Below are 25,174 nucleotides of genomic sequence, written 5' to 3'. Positions count from 1 at the left end.
GGCCCACATAGATCAAAATGGTTACCCTGCGAAACAGCTTCTTGAGAGAAATCAAAAATCACCTCATGAAAATAGGCGTTCTGTGTCGAGAGAAGTTTGGGAAATGGTGCTCACTTGATCCCTCTGAGATTTACAACGTAATAGTACCTTCAGCACACACGGAGCTTGTTTAAATTTTAATGCTCGTATTTCTAAACATTATTTGACATTCTTACAGTTCACATCTATTATTATCTTGAGGAGCGCTGTGTTCTACAGGATGTTATCTAGAGAATCCTGCTCTAAAAGCCAGAGGGTCCAAGAGCCCCGACTTTGGGGTGCCTGGGTGGCTCAGTCGGTTAAGCATCTGCCTTCAGCTCAGGTCATGATCCCAGGGTCCTGGGACGGACCCCCACATCGGGCTCCCGGCTCAGCAGAGAGCCTGCTTCTCTTTCTGCCTGCTGCTCTGCCTACTTATGCTCTCTCTCTCTGTGTCATATAAATAAATAAAATCTTAAAAAAAAAAAAAAAAGAGCCCACACTTTGAAATCCAACAAATCTCCCTTCAAAACCAGCTCTTCCACTTAGCTGCATGTCCTTGGGCAAACGCCTTACTCATCAGTTCTTCTAAGGGACGGTAACCACCTATGCCTTACAGAGCTGTTGCAAGATTTTGGACTAAAATATATAAAGTGCCTCGTCAAGTGTCTCACACGTCATGGGCGTTCAAAGAATGTAGTTTGCACTGGGACTGCCAGCCTCCTTCAAACCTTGCAAAGTAAACGTGGAGACGTGCACGGGTCCTTGCCACAAGCATGACCACTTTGTGTCACATTCCAAAACGTCCAAAGTCATGGCACTGGGTTTTCAAACTCTCTCATTGAAATAAAAACACATGTCCCATCTCCTACTTCGTGAGCTACTCTTAGGGATTGTGGACAACGGGGTTGAGAGAACAGAAAACAGCTCCCTGTGTCGGTTTTGTGTCCCCATAAGCTCTTTCAGGGGTTCTACAGATACGGTCTATGGGCATCTGAGGGCTCAGGAAGGTGTGCTACAATGAGTACTATTTAAAAATCAGGGGCACCTGGGTGGCTCAGATGGTTAAAGCATCCAAGACTCTCGGTCTTGGCTCAGGTCGTAATCTCAGGGTTTTGAGATCGAGCCCTGCATCGGGGTCTGTGCTCAGCGCGGAGCCCCTTGTCCTTCTCCTTCCTCCTCTGCCCTTCCCCCTCCTTCCTCTCTCTCAAATTCCTAAGTAAAATTAACATAAAATAAATAAAAATTAAAACAAAAAGAGGGTCCATCCTTTTGGGAACCCTTTAAATACATATCTACGCTTGTATTTAAACACAATATTATTATATTTTTATAAAAATATTATATAATATAAATGTATAATTATATTTAATAATGGTAAGTTATTATTTAAGAACTTTTAATAACCCAAATGTTATAGTCTGAGTAATTCACTGTCGTGGTCGTAAGATATGTAAAGAATAACAATAAAATTAAGAGAACAAGCCCAGTTATCATTGATGTCTGTCCTGGGAGGAAAAAAACACACAAGTATACACAGTGAATTTCAAAATATTTGCAAAAGGTTCTCCGGGCTTACACATGTGCTTGTAAGAGTTAAAGGAAACTCACCCCTGTCGCTGAACCCCCAAAGTCATCCTCTCAAAATAAGCCTGGCTGCTAGATCCATGAGAAACTGATGTGAAATCCAGAATCTGTAACCATGTTCGGGATTATTACTGCTGTTGGCTTCACTTACCACACAAGGACTGACTGCATTTTTTTGGTTAAGATGTGATCTTCTGCATTTGAGACTGCATATACAATAGATTCCATTGAAAGTGACAAATATCTCCCGGTTGATTGGGAGACTGAGAAGTCACATGGGGAATTAAACTTGAGCCACCTGGCTAGTAATCTGGGCAGCCAGCATCTAGTGGGGGACGGCACAGGGTGGGGACAGCCTCTGTCACTGACATACCACTCAGCCTGGGAGCTCGGGCTCAGCTTCCCTTTCTCCGTCTCTAGAATGGTGGGAGGCGTGTGAACACGTACAGGTTGTCAAGTTGCTATGAGTACTGAAGAAGACATAGTATATGGAAATATTCTGGGAAAACAGAAAGCATTAGCCGGATCTTAGGAAATAGTATCCGTGAAGTTTTTCCCGGACATCTAATTGTCTGCTATTGGGGATAAAAAGGCACCATTCTGATGCTTTTTTCCTTCAGGTGGAAGGAATAAGAGGGAACAGTCCTCCCCCAGGACCTGGGATTACAACTTTAGCCCTTGCGGTGGCTTCTTGTGAAGACTGGAGGTATGGCTCACTGTGACGACGGGAGGCCATCCACCCACTCCTCCAGGGCTCCATTCCCCCACTCTTTAAAAAAAATTTTTGAAAAATTCACTGCCAATTTCAGGATATTAATACAAAAAATAAAATGTTAATAAACAGTTTCAGACCGAAGATATGGCCTCTACAGGCTTCCTTCTAAACTGGAATGTGATTTTTTTTTAAAGGCCGGTGTTCCAGGAAATTGCGACACTGACCTCTGTCCTAATAAGAAAAACAACTCCATCAACTACAATTTACTGAGTTGTCCACCATGTGCTTGACCAAGCTCACTTGTGATATCAAGAGCATGAGGATGGGGACCCTTTTATTGATGGGGACCCTGGGACAGCAAGAGGCGAAGGGACATGCCCAGAGTGACACAGAAGCAGTAGTGGAAGTGCCCAGCCTTGAAAAAACTGTGTGGCTCCCAAACTCGCCACTAGTCTCCATGTCATGACCTTGGCTGTCAGGGCACCTGGTGCTGGCACTGAGCTCTACAGCCTTCAACAGGTTCCTTCCCCCTTGCTTACCCTCTGCTACCTCATTGGCACAACGGAACTCAGAGTAGCATCCCCTTCACATGGTGATCTGGGAAGGTTCATTTCTGGCTGAAAGCATCCAGAAAAGTGCCTGGCACAGAGGAAGCGAGTAATGCGTGTTAGCTATTATTTCATAAGCTGGAAATCATTGCTGGGCTCCACCACTTCCGACCAAGCTGTTCACACGGAGCCTGGGATGTCTATGGCCCGAAAGAAAAGAAGAAACCAGGCTCATGGGTGCTGGGCGAGCCAAGGACCACACAGTGAAGAAGAAGAGACAGTGTGTCAAATCCTTCATTCCCATCTCTCTGCGAAGCCGCAGGCTCCTTGTCTGCTCTAAGACTATTAACCTTGTCTTGGGGCCAGGCTTTCTAGCTAAGCCAGTTAAATTGCTCGTTATATTCTCACTGATCATTTGCCGGGGTGACCCAAGTCCAGTGACTCACAGTGAGGCTGCATATAACCTACCGGGATAGGTAGGTGTCCACGCTCTTCGCGAGGACAGAAAGCCCACCGAGATGGAGTCATTTGCCTTTTGATTTTCCTTTATGAAGCTCTTCAATTCCAGGGACAGCTGCTAAATCCGAAAGATTTCTGGATGCTGACTCTGTGCCATAAAGCTGAGCCAATCTGACTCAAACCACGCTGTAACAGCACCTGGTGAATCTGGAAGTGCTTGAAGGGATTTGCGTCTCTATCACCGTGGGGTCCTCCCCAGGCTCTCCAACACCCTCCACCCAGCCCATGGCTGGACCAAACCTGCCCATCTTTACATGCGTTCAGCGCAGCTGTGAATTCGTTCCACGGGGCGCTGAGTCACGGCCACGCGCTTTGGCTACGCTCTTTAAGTGGATTAATATTTATCATATTACGCCATTAAACACTTTCTAACAAAGAGGAGAAACGTACTGCCAAGAAAGAGAATACACAAATAAGGTAGTTAAAAAAAAAAAAAAAAAAACAACTCAGCTTATTTAAAAACCACTTGTCTCTCCCTCTTTATGCACTAACTTGTCTTTACTGTCTATGATGAACACAGCACAACGCGTGCATCTGTGTGCGTATGAATCCCACAGTTGTAAGAACAGTTGTGTGAACGTAAGATTGGGTGACATACCTAAAAAGACAAAACCAAAACACCAAAAAAGAGCCCTGCATTAACGAGTCATCCTGTAGGTGCCTCCTCTTTATTGATTCTCTTTTCTCTTAACAACCCAGGGAGGGAAAGACTTTAATCTGCCCATGAATCGGGCTGTCTTTTGGACCAGTACCTCCTTATACTGTTAGCACCTACCGCAGCACCAGAAACAGATCTTTCTATCCCTTATTTTTTGAGAGGATGGTCAAAGGCATAGTTGCAGAAAAGGGGAACTATCACTGGAAGCTGACAAGCTTCTTTTGTCCCTAGGTCAAACTGTCACCTGCCAGGAAAAGTGACCACATCCCTCTCGTGACTAGAACTCAAGCCAACAAGTCCTAAAGACTCCAGCTGGTTCCTACAACCCAAACTCAAGAAAAACAGTCCTTTCTGCTTGAAATCAGTAAGACACCGCCACCACCAGTGTCTAGCAGATTCTCTGTTGTGCCGGATGTTGAACACCATTCTCTGGCCCTGCTGGCTTCTCCCTTCCTCTCCCCTTCCCATCCTCCCCTGTCCCTTCATCGTCCTTTTCCTCCAATTTTTTCTTTTTAGTATAGTCAACACACAATGTTACATTAGTTGCAGGTGTACAACATAGTGATGCGACATCCCCATAGGTTATGCTGTGCCCCCGCAAGTGTAGTTGCCGTCTGTCACCCTACAATGCTATCACGGAGTCTATTCCTGTGACTCACTCATTCCCTAACTGGAAGCCTGTATCTCCCACTCCCCTTTGCCCATGTCGCCCCCCCCGCAATGCCTCTCCCTTCCAGTGAGGGTCCATTTATTCTCTGTATTTATAGGTCTGATTCTGCTTTTTTTTTAGAAGCTTATTTATTGGGGCACCTGGGTGGCTCAGTCTAAGGGTCCTGGGATCAAGTCCCGAATCGGGCTCCCTGCTCAGCAGGAAGCCTGTTTCTCCCTCTCCCACTCCCCCAGCTTGTGTTCCTGCTCTCGCTCTCTCTCTCTCAAATAAATAAATAAAATCTTAAAAAAAAAAAGTTTACTTATTTATTTAAGTCATCTCCACACCCAACACGGGGCTCAAACTCATGACCCCAGGATCAAGAGTCCCGTGCTCTTCTGGCGGAGCCAGACAGGCGCCCCGATTCTGCTTTTTGTACGTTTCTTCATTCGTGGGGTTTGTTTTTGTCGTACCACTTACGAGCAAAATGACACGTACTTGTCTTTCCTGGTCTGACTTACTCCACTTAGCGTCGTACCCTCTTGGCACAGCCGTGACGTCGCACGCTTACCTTTGGTGTGGCAGTTGCAGGGCAGGCAGCGGTCCCTCTCCCTCTGCCGGTAGAAGCCGTCCTGGCACCGCTCGCAGCGAGGGCCATCCGTGTGGTCGTTGCAGTTGAGGCAGCGGAATCCGTTCCCCGTCTGTCTGCGGAGCTCGGGATCAAACACGCACTGCCCGGACTTGCCATTGCAGTCACACACTGGGGGGTGGGAAGCGGGGGACATCGCTGGTAAAAAGCTCGGAGGCGATATTATTGTGATTCCTATAAACCATGCACGGCGTCCTAAACAACTTGGAGGAAGCTAAGGGTGACATGGGCCGATTGAGGGCTTCGAGAGTCCTTGGCCCACCTAAAGGAAGCAGGAGATCCACTGGGATTAGAGGGGAGGTTTCTGTCAGAGAGAACGTGCGTTCTGGGTGGCCCGAAGGTCCCATTCCTTTAGAGACACCAACAATCTCACATGATGTATTTTTATGTAAAAATTCCTGATTTACCTATTTGCAAGGTGTTCATTTTTAAAACCCTGTGCAATTCCCTAGAACAAGTCTACGGGCTAAAGAAGACCTGAGGACCGCCAGCATGTGTGCCCCGGCACAAAGGTCAAAAGGCTGATGGTGTCATCTATCCCTCTAGGGATGGTCAAGGCTGAGGAGCTAAGATGAGTGTCCAGGCAGGGATCTCTCTCTGCCCCTCACTGTGCCTTGGGTGGCCCTTCCAGAGCCCGGTGTCAAAGAGAACCACAGTTTTATGAATAATACATTTTCCCAAGCGTCTAGGAAAGTTCCCCCCATTGATGTTCTGGAGACACTCCTGGAGTGACATCTCCATGGGGGACCTAAAAGCCAATGAGGTAACAGGTAGAGATACTCAGCATTGTTCCTGGCGCAGGGCAGACCCTCAAAAAATGTTTCAGTCACAGCTGAGAAAAGAAGGATGTTAAGTCTTGAGGTTGAAAGAATTGGATCTAGTGAATACCGGTTCTGCTGTTTTCTTGGGCAAATCCCTTCACTTCTCTGAATCTCTTTACTTCTCTCTCATAAATGCGGAAGACGTTGCCTGCCTCCCTCATCGGTGAGAGGATCTCACTGAGGAAAGAACATCCGGTCCTTCATATCTGTTGCTTCACTCACACAACTGAGTGACGAGACCGGTGCTGCCTCCGAGGAGAAAAATGCCATTGAGAAAGGTTAAGTAATTCGACCCAGCGGAGAGCTGGGGTTTGAACCTGTGTCTGATGCCAAAACCCACTTTCTTTTCACCAGGCCCATTGTCTCCGTTGGCCGTGTGGCCTCAATGGTAGTCTGTTTCTAGAACAGCCTACGGCCACAACTTACCCAACGCACCGATAAAGAGTTGACAAACTGGCCAACAAGGCATCCTGAGCAGCTGTCCTGTGTGGGCCTCGCCAGGCTCTGAAGGCCCAGAGGTGATGAAGTAAACCCATGAGCTTCCTAAGCGACTTCCTTACCACACACGTTTCCTACACACGCTCTCCCATCTGGGGAAAGGGAACTAGCACGTCTCCAGAGCCCACTCTATTTCTAGCATTTCACACGCGTCCCTAACACTTCAACACAAACTTGACTATCCCCGTTGACTGGAGGAAGAACGAATGCTCAGAGAGAATAGGTATCTTGTTTCAAGTCACACAGCTAAATGGCAACCATATCATTTGCTCCCAGGTCTGTCCAACCACAAAACCCTCACCTTCCCGTTCTACCCCTGCTTCTCAAGAATCCGGTTACCACTGGCGTGGAGGCATTCCTTCTAGAAACCCCTCACACAGGCTTCTTCAGCCCCTACTCAAATCCTGTCCCTCCACAGACAGCACTGGTTATTATAAATTAATTTGTTATAAATCATAAGTTTTTAAGAATTTTAAAATATGTCTCCCCCCTGTAATGTTTACTATGTGTTTCTGTTCTTCCGTGGAGAAAACACATACACACACGCACGTGTGCGTGCGTGCGCGCGCGCGCACACACACACACACACACACACCCCTACTCTCCTCTCCATTTATTTTATTTCAGACACCGTTTTACAAGCACGGGAGCAGCCAAACCTTTGACCGTCTGAAGACAGTAACAGTGTCTCTCTCTTTAGCCTTCTCTCCTTCTGGTCACACTGGAGACCTCTCACCCCAGATCTTTCGGCCACTTCCTGTGTCATGATTTCTAGATTCTTCTCGACTGTCCTCCAGGGAACACACTCTCACTTCCACGGCCATTCTTGAAACGGCCAGAACGTATGACAGCACTCCAAGTGTGGTTTGAACAGCTCAGCTTGCAACACCACTGGATACTATAATTCCAGGGATGCAATTTAACATTTCATTAAACTTACAGCACACTAAGTTTGCACTCAATTCAGACTCCCAAATCTCTTTTGCCAAACTGGTGCCAAGATGAATCTTTCCCAACGAATGCTTGTGTAACTGACTTTGGATCCAGAACAGATGTGCCACGCAGCTGTCACGGGCTGTGAAATCACCGAGTACATCGTCAGGCACGTACAGGAGCTAAATCCAGGAGCCAACAACCCAGGTTACCCAGCTGGATGGCACAGCGAGCCAGTGCCCTTTCCTGCCTTGGATGGCTTTCGAGGGCAATCTCCAAGCAATCCTGACATCTGCGTTGTGCCTCTCTTCACCCAGACCAAACTCTTTGCAGGCAAGAGTTAACTGGATAAGGAGAGCTCATGAAATATTTTTAAAAATAGACAGCCTGGTTATCATCTAGCTTTTACCACCTCTCGCCCTTCTGTCCTTGCTCCTTTCAGGCTCTACTCGGAAAACCAACCAAACAAACAAACAGATAGCCTGTGTTCTTCCTTCAAACCCCCAGCCTTCTGCAGAGGGGCAGGACACTTCCAGGGACCTCAGCAGCCACAGCGCCAATCTGGAATCGCCCATGGCCGAATCTCCCTTCTCTGTCACCTGAGTTTCTGCGAAAGCCCTGGGTTGTGCTGACTGGAGTTGGGGATGCCGAGGCCATGTGCCCCAGAGTGTATGGGCCTCCGGGGGTTGCATGATGTGAGCCCTTTGGGAGGACACTCCCCAGGCTCGCCTGCAGGGCTTTGAGGTTTCCAGCGAGCTCAGCACTTAGCAGAACCGCCCTTTGTTAATACTGACTTTTCGGAACGTTCATGCCCGGGGGAGGAGGGCGGACAGTTTGCTCCTTTTGCAGTGGGGTGAGCCCTTTGTGCCTGATGCCCCTGAAGCACGATCGCTCTCAAATCATCACCTGAATTCAGACTCACTTCCCTAAAACAAATTATTGTTCATGCTCACTGCTGGGGGAAAAAGAATCTTTTTATTTTAAATTCCAGAATATTCTTGCCATCAGCTCAATAAAATGCAGCTCCTACAGCTTGGACCTGGTCCTTTTTTTTCTGTGACCGATTTCTGCCTAGCCAGGGGCCCCGGCACAGCGGCTACAGAAGGGCACCGCGAAGCTGGGAGCGAGGATGTGGGGAGCAGTGATGACTCTGCCAGAAGGGATTGCGGGGAAGCCGCCTGACGCAGCCACGTGACGGTGCTGCCCACTGCGGTCTGCACATCCACGCCGGTTTCTAAAGAAGACAGAAATCTGGCTTTGTATATGACATCTACTGATTTTTTAAAATAGGACCAAATTTTTTTTTTTTTAATTTCTGCTTGAAATAAAGCTGTGTCCAGGGCACCTGGGTGGCTCAGTGGGTTAAGCCTCTGCCTTTGGCTCAGGTCATGGTCTCAGGGTCCTGGGTTCGAGCCGCGCATTGGGCTCTCTGCTCGGCAGGGAGCCTGTTTCCCTTCCTCTCTCTCTCTGCCTGCCTCTCTGCCTACTTGTGATCTCTGTCTGTCAAATAAATAAATAAAATCTTTAAAAAAAAAAAAAAAGAAAAGAAATAAAGCTGTGTCCAAGGGCAAACCTTTGCACTTGACTCTGCTCTTCTAACAGGCAGAAAACACTGTCACGTTTTGCAAAAAGGAGAAATGGGGCCCTCGTCTATCGCACAGTGGCCTGGTCATAGTGAGTATCTAATGCTTTTTGTTATTATTATTGTTAGGGTTTTTTTTTTAAGGTTTCATTTATTTATCTGAGAGAGAGAAATAAAGAGAACATGGAGGGTCGGGAGGGCCAGAAGGAAAGAGAGAAGCAGGCTCCCGGCTGACCAGGGAATCCGATGTGGGACTCGATCCCAGGACCTGGGGATCATGACCTGAGCCGAAGGCAGATGTTTAACCAATGGAGCCACCCAGGTGCCCTATTTGATATGTCTTCAATGAACAAATGAATGATTGTTCTCTTGAACTTCAGGAAACCCCTAGGTGTATTTCTACCATTGAAAGGACTCCATGTGTCCCTGCATGTCTGGACCTGCCCTAAAAGTACAAATACTAATATCTGGCAGTCACTCTCTTCCCTATTCCTCGAAAGGATGCTTTTCTCCACAGAGACACAGTCCAGAAAACAACCCTTCTTGGTACCTTATGATACAATGTTTTATTTACTAGACCTAAATATAAACTTTGGCTACATTTTCTCACAGGAAGAAATTCTTAAAATGTTTATTATATTTTCCTTCTTTTATATTTAGCCTTGTTCAATTTTATGTCTAGAATTTTCTTCCCACTTTTAGTTTATAATCTACCTGCTATCCTCCCAAATTTCATAAATAGGCTGTCTAGTTTCCATCAGGGAATCTTGACACAAAGACAAGTGATGGGAGTATAAAGATGGGGGTCTGGGACATTTCTCCATTTGCCTGGGAAGCATTTATCAAGGGCCCATTCACTCAGCATATATGTACGAGCACCTAGTACGTGCCAGGCACTGTTCCAGGCACTGTTCCAGGCACTGGGGATATAGCGGTAAACAAAGCTAATCAATGTCCCAGCCCTCATGGAGTCTTCATGTGAGCCAGGGGAAAGTAAACAAGGTAAGCACTACAGAGAGAATACTGGGATAGTGATGTCCGTTCAGGAGAAATACATAAAGCCATGAAAGGAAATAAGGACATTGCAAGGGGAGGGGAGTGAGGAGGAGGGGAAAGTTGAAAGTGCCATCACCTGGTTGACTATTTTTTTAAGATTTTATTTTTTTAAAGTAATCTCTACACCCAACGTGGGGCTTGAACCCACAACCCCGAGATCAAGAGTCATAGGCTCTACTGACTGAGCCACCCAGGCGCCCCGGGTTTACTATTTTATTTCTATTTTGATGCCGGTCTGCCCATGAGCTTTATACATTTATCAACTAGACGTGATGTTTTTCTTAAAAATTATGAATTATTTACCTAACAAATGCATCAAATTATTCCCCTCTCGTTTTGTTACAAGTGTTCCTCACCCCTCCTGACAAATCTCCTTTCTCTCCAAAGCACCTCACTGGCAGCTTTTTGCTTTACTGACTCTTACTCCTTTTCCCTTCCTTCTTCCGCCCTTGCTCATGGAGACGTGCGCTGATTTCGTTCATTTCATAAACACCACGTCCCGCCTGACAGGGAGGGCGCTGGGATCCCGGGACTCCCTGAGCCAGCGTGATTTCAAAAAAGGGAGAGGCCAATGTTTTATTTTGTCAAATATGAGATTAAATACGTATACTTTTAATAAACATATTGGGCTTCCTCAAACCCATGACCCACATTTTTTCCTCATTTCACCATGGACAGGCGCAGGTCTGGGACGCGGCACTCGCCTATCACCGCAGCAGAAAAAAAAAAAAAACCAGAACCGAGTCACTCTGGGACCCTAACAGACCCAAAGCCTTACAGGGCATCGGAATCAAGATGGGGACTCTTTTCTCCCTTTCAGTGAACTCGGTATCACAGGTGCCAGGTCCCATCATTGTTTTATTTGACTATTCCTTTGCGCTGTGCTTTTCTAAGCTAGGGCCAGCTCTGCACGCTTTTGTGCTGTCCTCTCTCGGTGTCCTCCTCCAGCTGCCCCGCATCCTGGTCTGTGTCAGCCAGGGCTCTCTCCACAGCTAAAGGAATGAGATTCAACAGGTTAACCTCAAGCCCTGTGTAAACACACAGGAAACCAAGCCATTTTCCTCAGATTTGCACATGCTGCTTTCAGTCTAGTAACGTGTGGGTGGTTTTTGTGTCTGTGCTGTTGCTGCTAACGTTGGCACTTAAGTATTTATTATAATAATAACTATAATAGCATACCGTCGCTGACCCTCAAGTGCTTCTTAGAGAAGCTGGCGGGGCAGCCAGACACAGGCTGACCCACCCCCTGCCCCCCCTCCGGCCCCCAGACACAGATCCCGGAGGCGGGCAGCCCTCTGCAAACAATGCAGCAAGGTGTGCAGAGCCCCTCAGGCTCACTTACAACACTCCCACCCTCACTCCAACACACAGCTCCGACAGGCTGAGACAGGAAGCACAGGGCAAAGGCTGTTTCCAAGCTGCGTCCTGGGGAGAATGAAAGGAAACCGAAAATAACTTCCTAGGGTTGTGCTGTTGCAAAGTCTTGGACTAATCAGCCTCGGTGGCGGCCATTCATCGAGACAGCATTTTAAATGTCCCATAGGAAACGCCGCAGGCAGTTACCAGAAGTTTTAGCGACTTGGCATTAATAGGATCATTTGCGTCTAAGCACATCTTCTTTCTATTGTTCTAAACTTAAAAATGTGCTCTGCTTTTCACCAGCCTGACCTAACAATTCATGGGATCACGGGGCTTTTTAGGGCTCTAACAAGTAATGACGAATTTAAAAATCCAAAGCTCCTTTCAAAACCCTGCAGCTTGGGGGCTGCTGGCCTCTCCAACTTTCCTTCCTCTTTGTCTCTCTCTGGGCTCCAACACACAGACGCTTGCAGGAATTCTGGAAAGCACCACCTTCCTCCCTTTGGGCTTGCCAGTTCCTTTGCCAGGAGCGCTACCTGCGCCCACCCTCCCTAAAGGCACCCAGTGATCTTTTTCAGAGCCTTAATGAGGTGGCGCAGGGCCCCTGCTCACGGCCCTTCCCCAGCTTCTCCCTCCTCTGAGTGCCCACACGACTCCGTCCTCACCTCCGGCCTGGTATTATTTATCACTTTCTGTCCTGTGCCTTCTCTATTTGCCTACATGACTGACTTCCTCTCCAGCCTTTGCCACGTGGGTATCCCCACCGTCTCTAAGAGAGGGCGTGGGACTCTGACCCAGGGGGAATGCAAGGCGGGCAGGCAGCTGGACTCTCAGAAAAGCCAAAAAGGCACCTGAAGTCTCCCAGGAGTCCAGGGACCCCGTATGAAATTTTCCCAACACGATACATCAAATTTTCATTGTCTACATATATGGCATTCAGCATACATTTAAAAAACTACTCTTTCCACCTAAAATTAAATAAATAAAAACACGGTGTGATGGAAACAGAAAGAATTGTGAGAAGAAGGTGATAGCATCGGTTAGAAGCAGCGTCTGAGACTTTCAGGTTGCTCTCACGCCAGTCGAACTACTCCCGGGTCCAGACCGCCTGCACACCGGTGGTGGTCCGGGGGCCCGGAGCTGCCCTGACGCCCGGCCTGCGCACCTGCTGACAGTGAGGGCGGTGAGGCCAGAGTGAGGCGGGCGGAGGGGCCAGGGTGAGGCCGGCCGAGACCGTGAGATCAGCGTGCAGGGGTCGGGCAGCCTTGACAGGCAGCGCACTTGGCTGCTGCACCGGACGATCTCAGGGGCTAGGAATCCGGGCGTCGTGTTGGAACCTGGCGGTGCGTGCCCGCTGCCCTCAGCCACAGCTCTGCCGCCCTCGCCTCCCTTTGCTGCTCGGCGCGCTTGTGCTGACTCAGGTACACACAGTGAAGTAAGTCCCCCGTGACGGCCTGTGGAGATGGCGCTCCGTTCTCCTCCTTACTTAGAGGAAAGGCGTGTGCCCTTGCCAGCATTTTGTGCCCCTCGTTCCCTTTTGGAGAAGCCTAATCTGTTTCTGTCCTTCCCTGTTGAAATGGTCTTCCTTGGAACACTGTGAGGCCATTTCTGACCTTGTCCCCTATTCCCACCCAAGTCCCTGTGGCTCCTGTCCTCACACTAACTCTAAATGTCTGGGTTGCTCCAGGCTCAGTCCTGAACCTCCAGGACGCCTCACTCTCCCCTCCAGCCAAGGGCTTGGATAACAGAGACAGATGCTGACTGGGCAGCAAGGTCCTTCCTGGGCCAGACTTCATTCTCAACTTCAGATCAGCCATGGGTTTACATTTCCAGTGGTGGCCTCTCAAGCTCTTTACACAGAACATGTTATAACCAAGCTCATGGTTGTCATCCCTTCAAGTGAAAAGGCTGGAAGCTATCCTTATAGTTTCTCCATCCTCACTTGTCCACAGTCCATGCAACGCCAAATTTTATTGACGTAAACCACTACATAGCCCAAGCCCATCCAAGTCTATGTCCAAAATAGCCCTCTAGCACAAACCTCATCACTTCTTGCTCACAAGACTTCCTAACTGAATTCCCCACAACTTCTCTTGCCTCCATCCAGCAGTCAGAACACCTTTCCAAATACAAATTCTGCCAATACCTCTGTGCTTACAGCTCTTTACCTTTAGGATAAAGACCAGAATTCCTTAACATTGCTACAAAGACTTCCATGGTCTAATCCTACCTACTTTTCCAGCCTAATTTCATATAACACTCCCCCATGGGACATCTTCATCTCTCTCCCATTCATTTCATTTATACCTCATTTTATGCCTCAGTTCCCCTGCTTCTTATAATTCTTGCTTTGTAAAGGAAAAGCATCATGGTGGGGAGAGGCGGTTTGGGCTAACATGGCAGCCGCCATCTTTCCTTTGCTTGTTCAAAGCAATTACGTTAAGAATTCAACCTTCATTTGTCCTATTGAATATTATTCCCTACCTCTGAGTCAAAGAACTGGCCTCCCGTAAATGGACAACGTTTTTTACATTCGAAGATAGGGACCAGCACCTCCATGAAGTCAGTTGTAACAAGACTCAACGGGAAGTCCAAATATATAGCATTAGACTGAAAGTGATGAATAAAAGTAATGTGGAGAATAACAGACTCACATTTTTTTAAAAACCCCAAACCTGGCAAATGTTATCTTCAGAACAAAAGCAATTATTGAAAGTGTCCTTTAAGTAGCAATCTATTCTAATGTATTTTTTGTTATTTTTCCAAATGCACAAATTGCACATTACTCACAAAGCCTAAAGCAAGATACACCTGACATCTATCAGTTAGGCCGATACCAAAGGCATTGGTAGCGATCATCCTACCTGCCAAAATCGAAGCTTCCAAACTTGAGATACTCAAGATGACAAGAGGTGTATTATTATTTTATCACACTTACATGTGATGATGAAAATGCTCGTAAGTATTTTCTAGTTTTAAAACCTCCTTCATGAGATTTTTCTTTCCAAGATCTAATACGTCTCTCGGGTTGGGTTGAGAGTCTGAAGATTTCTTCATTTAAACTAATCGTGAAATATTATGGTTTAATGTGTGAATGTCTGCCTCCAGCTTCATCCTTCTTTTTAAGGCATGCCACAACATGTGTCCTAATTAAAATTTAAAACTGAAATGGCACTTCCCTCACTAAAGAGGTTTTAAACTGAATTCAGTTTTTCTCTTACATTTCTCACAGCTGTCTTTTTTTTTTTTTTTTTTTTTTTTTTTTTTAAGATTTGATCTATTTATTTGAGAGAGAGAGAGCACAAGCAGTGGGGTGAGGGACAGAGGGCAGAGGGAGAAGCAGGCTCCCCGTCAAGCAGGGAGTCTCAAGCGCGGCTCAGGGCTCGATCTTCCTGGGAAGACCCCAGGACTTCCACTCTTGAGCTGGGTGGAAGGCAGATGCTTAACAGACTGGGCCACCCGGGCTCCCTGTACTCTCAATGGTCTAAAGTCATCAAGAGTCAATGGAACTCAGATCCCCACATTTTCCTTTTGACTAATTATAGCTTAAAAGGAGTCATTTTAGTTTCACTAAGAGTTCACAGCACATTATATTACAACCTAGACCTGGATATAGCCCATGTGGACTACAGATGCTCACTTGGCCTGCTAAGGCCTATGCCAAGAGACCCCATCTGGAGATGTCTTCCCCTAACCCCTCATCAGGGCTCAGGCAGACAGCAGGGAGAGGGAGAGAAAGTCTCAGCCAACAGGGAGATTGGGGACACGGGTTGTCCTCTAACCAGCAAAGGACTTCACGGTGAAGGAGGAGGCTGATGGCTCGGTCCGAATGAGTTCGAAGGTGAAAGGGAAGAGGAGATTAGGACATGAGAAACAGAAGACTCTTCCATTTTCTTATATCTGGCACCTGCAAGGGCTCTGCTCCAAGATAGCTGGTGTCAGTTACAGTATGGAGACTCCGTAAGTGAGTATGCATGGTAAGGATTCTATATGCAAATATTCAATACCCCTAGATCCTTCTGAGCACACAAAGAGCGGTCTCTATTTTTATGAAATCGATAAAAGACAAGCATGTCAATATAGAAAGCATATTTGACTAACTTCAAAGAGCATGGTATTCACTGAGCATTTTCCGCATGACTCAACACAAGGTATCCTATGCCCTTTTAAGAGCAGCTGAAATAAAGAAAATTAGAGTGTTCAGGACAGCTAGAGGTGACACAAAGCAATGAGGACCAAAGGCGGAGGGGAAACTGTGTAGAAGGAGTCTGGGTAAAGAAAAGCTAAAAAGGAAATTCTGATTTGTATGGAACCGGTTTTCAGAGTATACAGTTTTTCAATCATTTACATTTATATTTTGTTGACTCCTTTAAAAAAAAAAGTTACCAAATAAATACTCCCTCTTTAAACCTTGCATTGCTTTTAGGAAGAATATATTATTGTATAAGATTAGCCATAGGTTTTTTGCTAACCCTGCAGCCCTTCACAAAGATATTCCCGTGCAGGGCTGTGCGTGCTTCCTGTGCCCACTTATCGCTCTCGGTCTGACAAGAGAGCGATAGTAATGCATGTACATTTACAATGTTGGGAAGATGTGAGTGCACATTCATAGCCGCTTCCTTAGAGATTCTTTTCTGAAAGAAAATCCATTTGAAAATCGTAGATTAAAACTGTACTGCTTAAAGTCAGAAGAATGAATCAAAGGGTCTTTTAGGGTCCAGCCATTGTGTACTTATCCATAAAAAGATGTAACGAATGTGCCAAGAAGAAATTGGGCCACGAAGCATCCACCAGGGAGCAGGTGCCGTGTGTTTGCATCTCAGCAGGACAAACACCCTGCCCTCCACCAGCCCCTCCCACGCCAGGTCAGCTGTGGCCTCACCTCTTTGTCCCTGGACCTCAGCATGTGAACGTCCCTCCTACCATGAACCACCCTCTCCCATGAGGCAAGAGCGGAAGCTTTGGGTTACTGCTGGACCCGGTGCCGCTGCAAAGTGGACCAGTCTATCTGTGACGGGAAAGGATCTTTTAACATTCGGAATCCCCTTTTATCAAAAGCAAAATGGGTGATGATTTGAAATAGTAAGTGTAAAGTGTTCATGGTCAGTGCTCCGGCCATGGAACTGTTTGGATCTTGAAAGACCCTAAACCTCATGGAGAGACCAATGGTCTCCAACAGGCAGAGTAAAATAGCCTATTTGCATATGTAAATATTCATGTATGGAGTCAAAATGTTGGAGAACAATGACTAGTAGAACAAAGTATCACTCTCCCTCAACTGTCCTTTTATTTTATTTTTTTAACTGAGCCCCCTGGTCAATTCCAAGCTGCATGAAAATCTGACAACAAAGTTGAACAAAAAAAAAGGAAAAGAGAGAGAGAGAGAAAAAAAACTTAGTCATTCAAAATCTGTTCTCTTGTCAATGCTCCCACAAACCTGAACTATGTTTGGCTGTAACCTGTGATCCCCCAACATTTTTGAAGGAAAGGCCACTATCGTGAGTCACATATACAAACAGAAACTCCTAAATAGACGGGACACGGAAGTCCCTACCAGAGACACAAGGATGTTCTCATCTTAGATCAAGATTCCTTCAAGCCCAGGGGCACCTGGGTGGCTCAGTGGGTTAAAGCCTCTGCCTTTGGCTCAGGTCATGATTTCAAGATCCTGGGATCAAGCCCCGCATTGGGCTGTCTGCTCAGCGGGGAGCCTGCTTTCTCCCCTCTCTCTGCCTGCCTCTGCCTACTTGTGATCTCTGTCAAATAAATAAATAAAATGTTAAAAAAAAATCCCATCAAGTCCAGAAATTAACTTAAATGAAAAGTTTTAATAAGAATTAGAAATAAGGGGGTGCCTGGGTGGCTCAGTGGGTTAAGCCTCTGCCTTCAGCCCCCGTCATGATCTTCGGGTCCTGGGATTGAGCCCTGCGTCGGGCTCTCTGCTCAGTAGAGACCCTGCTTCCCCCTTTCTCTGCCTGCCTCTGCCTACTCGTCTCTGTCAAATAGATAAATAAAATCTTTTAAAAAAAGAAAGAATTAGAAATAAGGTAAGAAGTTGTCTTGTTAAAGAACATTAAACTAGCAACTGAAATCTGGTCCTATTACTAAGTGCGTGGATCCGGCCAAGGCAATCACTGTTCTGTGCCTCAGCTGGCCCGTCTGCAAAGGAGGACGACACATGCTAGAGCCCGGCTCTGCGATAACTCACTGTGAGAATCTGCACCGTTCCTCTACCTGGAGCCCAGGTGCCATGTCCTCACCTACAAAATGAGAGGCTTGTGTCGAGAACCTCAAAGGACCACTCTTATTTAGGACCACGATGCTGTAGAGAGAGGAAAAAAGTGGGGAAGTGTGTAAGAAATGTCCCACTTACACGCAGCTAAAGACAAGTAACTTTTCCAATGTTTAAGTTGGTGTGGGAAGTGACTGGGCTGCAATTTAATTTTTTCTAGAAGGTGAATATTGACAACAATGAACACAAATAAAATCTGGAGGGCACCTGGGTGGCTCAGTGGGTTAAAGCCTCTGCCTTCGGCTCAGGTCATGATCCCAGGGTCCTGGGATTGAGCCCCGAATAGGGCTCTCTGCTCAGTGGGGAGCCTGCTTCCTCCTCTCTCTCTGCCTGCCTCTCTGCCTACTTGTGATCTCTGTCAAATAAATAAATAAATAAATAATCTTAAAAAAAATAAAATAAAATCTGGAAAAGCAGCAGCTGGAATTCTAGAAGTGGTCAACCAGCCGAAGGAGGCCAGGATGCGTATGCCTTTAGCCAGGTGATCTGCACCTCTCCTCTGACACAGCAGAAGAGAAAGACTTGAGCCCCTCCACTGATCAGTGCTGGAGGAAGCACCATGCTCTTCTTCGTTCGGAATTGGGACATAAGGAAGCGCATGTTTGTTGCGCAGGCAGATAAACAGACATACAGTCACCCACGGAAACAGAGAAGACTTATAGCTTTGGGCTTTGGATATGATTCAAATATTACATCACATACCTGGGGGTTATCCTACTAGGACACAGCCCACTCATGATGCAGTAATCCGCTAGGCCTAATTTGTGACTAAATTAGAGTCTTCCGCAACCTGTGGCACTCCTATTTCTACACGAGTCTGTAATAGATTATTCAAAACTTGCCGTTGGAAATTTCTTTAGGAAAATAAAGAAGTCTATATAGTTGAACCACTAAGAACTTATGCGGGAAAAATATTCCCAAGATTGCCTCAACAACTTAATTTCATGCTCCTGACTTTCCCATCAACATGGATCACAAACCAACATTCTTCCTCAACACCTTGGACCAGTGGAGCTAAGCTAATGGCTGCCCCCAGCTCAGGACACCAGAATTTAAGCCTTCATAGGAATTTCCGGCATATACTCCAACCTAGCTCTGTACTCCTGATTTATTACACATACTTGAATATAATAAGGTGGAGGTTTTTTTTTTAAATAAAGATTTTATTTATTTATTTGACAGACAGAGACCACAAGGAGGCAGAGAGGCAGGCAGAGAGAGAGAAGGAAGCAAGCTCCCTGCTGAGCAGAGAGCCCAATGCGGGGCTTGATCCCAGGACCCTGAGATCATGACCCGAGCCGAAGGCAGAGGCTTCAACCCACTGAGCCACCCAGGTGCCCCAAGGTGGAGGTTTTTATTTTTCTGGGGCAGGGGTGGGAGGAGGTCACATTTAAGTCTTTTCGAAATCTTTCCTAGTATGGGGAACTTTCTGAATTGCTTTTATTGTTAAAATATTATTTGGGGAAGACACACTAATTTGACACGACATCAATCAATGTTGTGGATACTTATCAGTAAGAAAGAGGTCAGGCTGTTGACCACAATTCTCAGACTTATTATCTCACAATGGCGAGTACCTAAAGTTGTCACAAGTAAGTCTTTCATGATGATTAGGCTGTGAAGATTACAATGTGCATCGAAGGATAATGTTAAATCTTTTGGACATTTTGAAAATGGTATACTTTCCAGAGACAGCATCAAAAGCAGATTCAAATCGAGCTGTATCTCAAGCCATCGGGTCCGAAGTAAAGAAGAAACTGTATTCAAATTGCATTCGATGCTACAGGTGGAATCTGAATGTAGTTAGTTTGTGAAATTTACAAGTTCATGGATTTACAAATTAATGCTTGTAAGTTATTATTTTATAAACTATGTGACTTTAAATGGGTTTGTGAATTAATATGCCAAATTAAGCATAAAAGGACATGTGACCACTGCATCTACACAGCTAAATGTTTTCATAATTTGGTTGACCAACCCTCCTTTTGGTGGGTCATAGGGGAGATTCCCCTAGTGAGAAGTGAGAGACCAGCTTCTGTGGGGATCCTTTCGTATCTGGGTATGATCTTGAGAGCAACTGACTTGATGAATCTATATGTGACGTGATCTGGCGGTTGACAAAAGGCAAGGACAGAAATGCTATAAAATCTAATTTTGGAATTCCAATCTGCTTGGGGTCCTTGTCAGGAATTCTATTTGTTTCATTGGGTAAAACCTGGGATTCATTTCAGCCTGAGCAGAAGGGCTCCTCATCACCTTTCTTGGGCTAATGAAAAAATTTTACCCCTTAAAACTCAGAAGGCAAGGCAATTAGTTATGTCAATAATATTGAACCCATAGCGAGTGCTTCCTAGGCACTGTGCAAAATATTTATTTTCCTCATCTTAGAGATCAGGAACTCGCGTAGCAGAGGAAGGAGCTTGCAAAACTCCACAAATGGGAAATGACAGAGCTGGGCTTTGAACCCAGGCCTGCACGTGTTTGCATGATGCTGTACCATTTCCCCAGTTTAAGTAACAGAATCCATGAGAGAGTCTAAACCTTTCCAGGGGTCCCTTCCACTGTCTACAGCATCTCTCTTCCCATGTCAGGCCATGGGAGAAATCCAGATTTGTGTTCTGTAATCATCCTGGAGACTGAGCTCATCATCCTAGAATGATGGAGTCAAAACTCACCTGATGGCTGAACCCATCAGTATCATTTTAGTCCTCATTCATTGTGTATTCACATTTCCATATCTAAATACCATTTGTTATACCTACATTGCTGCAGCTCTTCCTTGGGCCAGCCAGACACTCCTCTTGGATACTGTTCTCCTCTAACCTCCAGGCTCATTCCTCCCTGTTTTCCTTCACTGTCGTTCATCTCCTTGGTAAGTGTTGAGGTTTCTCTTAGCTCGATGTCCCAGTAATCTCATCTGTTGTCAGGGCTTTGCTTTCCACTCTTGGGCTCCTTATTTTATATTTCAAACTGTTCCAAACTTCAAAATCATGGCTCCAGCACTTCTCCAAGACTGTGGGGGCATCTCCAGTTGTGTCTCTGATTCAACAGATGCCCACAGGAACTCACTCCTTCCTCTTCATCCACGACCCAACCTTGCTCCCAAAACTGGTCTTCCCCTTACAGTTCTCATTTCTTTTCATGGCATTCACTGTGTAACCAGCCATACTCGCCTGAAGCCTCACACACACCCTGGACTCTTCTTTATTCTTCATGATTTCCCCTCACTTGTATCCTTAACCTATGCTCATCAGATCACCAGGTTCTTTCAATGTTACCTTCTAAATGTTCTGTCATGTTTCCACTTTGCTGTTTCCACCACCACAATGAAAGCCTTCATCACCTCTCATTGGATTATTGCAATGGCCACCTGCAGCCCTCTCCTAGCTCAACTCCATCCTCTAAGGCCTTCAGTGAGTGACATTTCTAAGAAATCTGACCATCTGACCATGCCCACCCCTGGCTATAAACCATCCACAACTCTTCTTGACCTCTGGGGCACTACCCTCACTGCATCACCAGGCACATAAGGCTCCTCAACCAGGTTCTTGGCTCTATTTCTAGTCTCATTCCTATCTACTTCTTGCCCCTTCTCCAGTCATGGGATCTATATGAACTGTGATCCAGACCAATGGAGCTATGTGCCACAGTCTATCACACTAGTGGGGAGCTCCTGAAGGGAAGTCCTTATCTTGCTTAGTGCTCTCTGCTGATCCACGTTCACTATTTCTACCTGCACTGTTGGCTTCAGACTTTTTAAAGAAATGTGGTTCCAGACATTTTTAAGGCACTTTACAATAATTCCTCATCCTTTCAACAACTCTGCAAGGCTGCGCAGTACAACGGCTCCCAGGTAACAGGCAAAGAAGATGATTCCAAGAAGCTGAGGAGCCTGAATGGTTACTAAGAAGAAATGAGTAAGTGGGTCAGCCAAAATTTGAAGCCAGGTCAGGCTGACTCTAAAGCCTGTGCTTTAGCTGAGACCTGCCCGGCAAGTCTTGCTGATGATATCTACCACCAGAATTTCACCTTCGAGAGAACAAGTGGGAAGCAATGTCATTGCTTTAGGCTCTCATCGGTGCAGCCCCCAAGGTGCCAGTGGCCGTCACTTTGGGAAGCAGCAAGTCCCAAACTTCAGTCCAGCTTACACTGCCTCCCAGCATCCCGTGAACAGAAGAGCGTGGGTGCTCTATGAAGCCCTTTGAGGAAGGAGCCCAATATCTCAAGCAGTCCATCTTCAAGGAAAGGCAAAGTCTAGAAATGAGACTGAACACAGCTTCTGACTTACTGGTCTCGATGGAATACTCAGAGCTTGTCTATCCTGGTGAAGTGTGAGTCCAAGCTCTGCCCTCCTGAGTCTGGATTCATTAAACAATTGATCCGATCCTACCTATTTATTTCCGTTATCTAATGCTAATGCAACATACCTATACTCAACTATAGCCAATGGGAAAATTGCTTCAATAATTACCCATTATGTAAAATATATGTACAAACTCCCTTATTGCTTTTACAATGTGGTCCCAGAAGCTCCAGCCTCACAATCCCCGGATCAAGTGCAAGATGGACCTCTGCCAATAGCTGGTGTGTGGCTTTGTGCAGATCCATTTCTGCGTTCTCGTATTTTAAGCCAAGGGATATGGTAGTTGATCCATAAGTAGTCTCTTTGAATTCTAATATTTGGAGACTCCCCTTACTTTTAGGAGCAGACTCTCCTTACTGATGGTTCTTGCTTGGTTAACTCTAAGGAAATCTAACCACGTGACCATTTTCATAAATGACTTTTAACAGGGTAGTCAGGGATGATGGGTTGGAGGTTAATTCCGGGAGGCGGGGGGAGGACTGTATCAGTGCATTCAAACACATGCTGAACTATCCATGCCATTCAAACAGATTTCAGGCCAGCCATGTAGGCAAAGTCCAAGATAATTCTGTGCCTGCGTGAACACTTCTCATGTTCACACTCTCACTTGTGTGAAAATGACTCTTAGACCTATTGCAATGAGTACTGAAATGCCATCAGGTGCAGGAAGCAATCAATATAAATATGAAAATTCAGGGTAATGAGACAAGCAGATATTATCGGTAAAACTAAGTGACAAGGAAAACACCCGTTAGGTGTTGTCATAGGTGACACATGCCTATAGCAAACGGTTGCTAGGTTCTCAGCAAGTTTTGTTTACATGAGTGATTTGAACTTCTCACGACATGACAGCAGAGCTAAGATCAAATGATCTATGACACAGGTGCCCAATAAATGCCTGTTGAATGAATACTGTGTGAGCATACCCTCAGAAGTAACATTATGCAGAAGTAAAGCATGGCCAAGACTTCTAAGACTCAGTTTCCCTCCCAAAGACGAACCAGGAGTTCCAGAAGGATTATTAAAGAGGCTCCTCTTCCATCTTCGTGGTGTTCATTGTCACAGAAAACGTTCCCACCCAAATCCCATCCACGAAAACACACCATAGGAAAATAACTTATATGCCAACCTATTACTGATATTCCTGATCAAACAGGGGCCCACTGACCCAAAACGCAACCAAGAAGGTGCATTTTTAAAAGGAAGGAAAATCCTGGCTTGGCACAGCCTACCGGCCTCCCATCTGAAACTCAGACAGCCGTATATAATCTTAGTCTTATGTTAAACCCGATCTGGCGAGAAGCCCCAGATGTGGAAGGAGGAGGGAGCTCCCAAGAAGTTCTGGAACACAGAGGGAATCCTCAGAGGTGCGCTCGGCCATCAGAGTCTGCAGAGCGAGGCCAGTCACCCGCCCCGGGCTGCAAGGTCCTCCCAGGGAGGGGGACGCCGACTCACCTTCCCTCCGGGAGGTGGCCCGGGCTGCAGGCTGGAGGAGCGCCAGGCAGAGGCAGCAGCTCAGCCAGAGCGCGGGCATGGCCGGGCCGCGCCGTCCGTCCGCCGCGGAGTCCACGCGCCGCCGGGAGTCCGCGCTCCGCGCTCCGCTCTGCCTTCCCTTCCCCGGATCAGGTGGTTTTATCGACTCTTCTACCTGACTCAGTCCTGACAGGAAGAGAGCCTGTGTTTCAGGGTGTGACTCACCTGTGAATAAGGAGGACCCAGCCCTCCGCAGGCAGACACACACACACACACACACACACACACACACACACACCGCGCACACCGGGCGCACGGGCGCTCGCCGCAGCCGCCGGGCTCCCCCCACGCGCCGCCCGAAGGTGGCACACCTGGCCCGGGCCAAGGGTGTGGTGCGGAGGCTGAGGCCCGGGGATCCTGCCCGGAGGAATGTGCCGCTTCCCCCACAGCCCTCCTTCTCTCCCGGGGTGGTCCGCGGCCCGATCCGCAGAGGTGGGGAGGCGGCCGCCGGCCCCTTTCTCAAGCTGGGAGCCCCAGCCGCAGGTGCGCAAACTCGGAAACCGGTCGGCGGCCCCGATCAGCTCTGGCCGGAAAGGCTGCGGCGAGAACAGGCCGGTGGGGGAGTCCTAACAGGGAGCTCGCCACCCTCTGGCCTGCCCTTCGCCACCCTGGGAAGTACAGCGCCCTCCCCCACCCCACCTGCTCTGCTAACACGTCTTTCTTTCCCTCCCCATCACCAGGCTGCACGAGGCAGGGGGGGGGGGGGGCTCCTCTCCTGGGACCCCCTAACTTCCTGATCACTTGGGCCTGCAAAGCACGAAGTCCCCTGCTTGGGTTGGCCTCCCTACCAAGGCCAGGTGCGGTCGCCGGCGCCAGGTCAGTGCTCAGGCAATGTTCTGTTGAGTAGAGTAAAAAGGAAGACCCAGATTTCATGTTCCTTCTACATTTCCGAGCGCTCTTCTCAGACAGCCCTCGGTGGGCCCGCAGAAAATGTTTGACACGGCTCACCTAGAGTGTCTTCCAAGTCCTTTGTGCTAAGTGAAGGGAGTGATCTCCAGGAAACCAAAACTTGCTGTATCCTACATCGTCTTCATCCCTAAGGAGGCTGGGGGCCAAATGCGAGGCCTCTGTCAGAAGGCTTTGGTTCCTACTGGAGACTTAAGAATTATCAGAGGGGGACTCAGTGGGTTAAGGTACCAACTCTTGATTTCAGCTCAGGTCAGAAACTCCCTCTGTCTCTGCTCTTTCCCCTGCTTATGCTGTCTCTCTCTTTCTCTAAAATAAGTAAATGAATAAAATCTTTTAAAAAATGAATTAACTAACTAAATAAAAATCACCAGAGGTTTATACGTACTCAGCACATATGCTCAATCTGTCCAAAACACCTCCTACTTTTCATCGTCAAGGTCTGCAAAGACTCCAATAAATTGCTGTTCACTGGGGCGCCTGGGTGG

General features: G+C 47.0%; 1 protein-coding gene across 1 annotated transcript in view; it reads right to left on the bottom strand.

Moving 5' to 3' along the window:
• Window positions 1-24,368, bottom strand: part of LAMC2 (laminin subunit gamma 2) — a 56,302-nt gene extending 31,934 nt beyond the window's left edge. Inside the window, exons 1-3 of the mRNA XM_059412741.1 lie at window positions 24,092-24,368; window positions 23,703-23,906; window positions 5,266-5,454 (exon numbers count right to left, since the gene is read on the bottom strand). Of these exons, the coding sequence (XP_059268724.1) occupies window positions 5,266-5,454; window positions 23,703-23,781 (268 nt within the window). The 5' untranslated portion in view covers window positions 23,782-23,906; window positions 24,092-24,368. The remainder of the gene's footprint in view (window positions 1-5,265; window positions 5,455-23,702; window positions 23,907-24,091) is intronic.
• Window positions 24,369-25,174: the final 806 nt, after the last annotated feature.

This window comes from Mustela nigripes, chromosome 10 (genome assembly GCF_022355385.1).
Source record: "Mustela nigripes isolate SB6536 chromosome 10, MUSNIG.SB6536, whole genome shotgun sequence".
NCBI lineage: Eukaryota > Metazoa > Chordata > Mammalia > Carnivora > Mustelidae > Mustela > Mustela nigripes.
This window is presented reverse-complemented; position numbering and strand designations above follow the sequence as displayed.